This window comes from Lottia gigantea, assembly GCF_000327385.1.
Source record: "Lottia gigantea unplaced genomic scaffold LOTGIsca_204, whole genome shotgun sequence".
NCBI lineage: Eukaryota > Metazoa > Mollusca > Gastropoda > Lottiidae > Lottia > Lottia gigantea.
Window position 1 is genome coordinate 141555 of NW_008708425.1, and position 1692 is coordinate 143246.

The 1692-nt window shown below is 30.1% G+C and overlaps 1 protein-coding gene across 1 annotated transcript in view; it reads right to left on the reverse strand.

Moving 5' to 3' along the window:
• Nucleotides 1–334: 334 nt before the first annotated feature.
• The window catches only part of LOTGIDRAFT_239185 (hypothetical protein), a gene marked incomplete at both ends in the record, with an annotated part of 10432 nt that continues 9074 nt past the window's right edge, over nt 335–1692 (reverse strand). Inside the window, one exon of the mRNA XM_009053933.1 lies at nt 335–471. Coding sequence (XP_009052181.1) covers nt 335–471 — 137 coding nt within the window. The remainder of the gene's footprint in view (nt 472–1692) is intronic.

Here is a 1692-nt window from a genome sequence, read left to right on the forward strand (position 1 = left end):
ACACTATAATTGAATTATTCTTAGAAAAAGGTAATACACTCTTGATGGTCAATCTGTAGTACATTTTTCACACTTTGTGTTTCCGAACTTTCTCTCCATAACTTTATTCTGAAAAGTAATTGTCATTTTTATTAAATGCAATGTTGAAAAAATATTAAGCCAATAAAAGATGGTGAATTGTAACACATGAAATCTACATATCGATCAACACAAACCGAAGAAAAAGATTGATTAAAAGTTTTCAACGAGCTAGTAAAGATCATAAATAGCATAATGTATCATAATTATCTATTCCTCATCATCAATTTGGTAAAACCTGATATTTGTACCTCTGTTAACTTTTACCAAGATTAGCATATGGTCTAATATCATCTATATTAGCTTCGTTTCTATCAACATTAGAACTATTATCTGATTGTATACTAGCTGTATTGTTGACTGTATCTAATTCTTGATATGTTTGTGTGTCATCTAAAACAAATAGAAGGGAACTTTGTGACTAATACAAATTAAAAATTAAATTTAAAATTTTAGTTATAAATACATTTGCAATGATTTTCGTCATTCTTGTTGTCACGCCTTCATTTCATCGACAGAAAAATGAATAGTGATTTTTGGTGAAAGCATTCAACATTCATCCATTTGTGCACTTTAGAAGATATTTTGATCAAAAAATGTTTCATGATTGTTTTTGACAGAATTTAATGTAAATATCTGGTTAACCGTCCTTTAAGCATTGTACTACAATTTTATACGCCCACATGAAATTGGCTTCATCCATATCCGATTGTCCGTCTGTCGGTCCGTCCACAATTGCTCGTAAACACTCTAGAAGGCACAATTATTCACAAAACTTGGTATGATTATTTGTAATCACCCGAAGATGAACCCTATTGAAAATCATAAAATAATGATTATGTGTCAATGCCCTTGTTAAATGCTCGTAAACACTCTAGAAGATGCAATTCTTGACTTTGTTGAAATTTAGTGTGAATGTTTGTTATCACCCAAGGATGAACCCTATTGAAAATCAGAAAAATCGTAATATAATGAGTGAGTTATTGCCCTTATTTTGGAAAACTTTTAGCCCATAAACAATCTGGAAGGCACAATTTTTGATTGATTTTGACGAAACTCCGTAATATTATACAGTATCACACCAAAAAATTCAAAATGTCATACTGGTAATTGTTACTGTACTGCCAAATATTTTGTATTTAAAATTAACTCTGCCAGTGGGTTTCTGGTACCTTGCCTGGCAAGCTATCTTAATATTATAAATGATCTACATGCAGTTTTATCAAACACAATATCAACTGTTTCTTAATGTACCAAATTATCTTAAAATTTACATAAAGTGTAATTAATGTCTACTTCAATAGTAGATTTTCCATTTCATTGCACAAATAATATGCCTATAAAGTTTAGCTGAAGGTTATCAATTCTCTATGTGACTCTTAATAATTGCCTAACACTTTGAATTAGAAAGACATATAAAAGACACGAATGAAAAGAAACTATTTACCAGATCTTGTCGTAGTATTAATCCCAGCGTAGCTATAAAATAATATAAGTATATATATATATGACTAAGATTACAATACAATAAACTAAGATTATATACACTCGACCACCAGTGTTGATTGCTTGACTAACATTGGGTCACTTTTTATGGTTACCTTCGCTCGGACA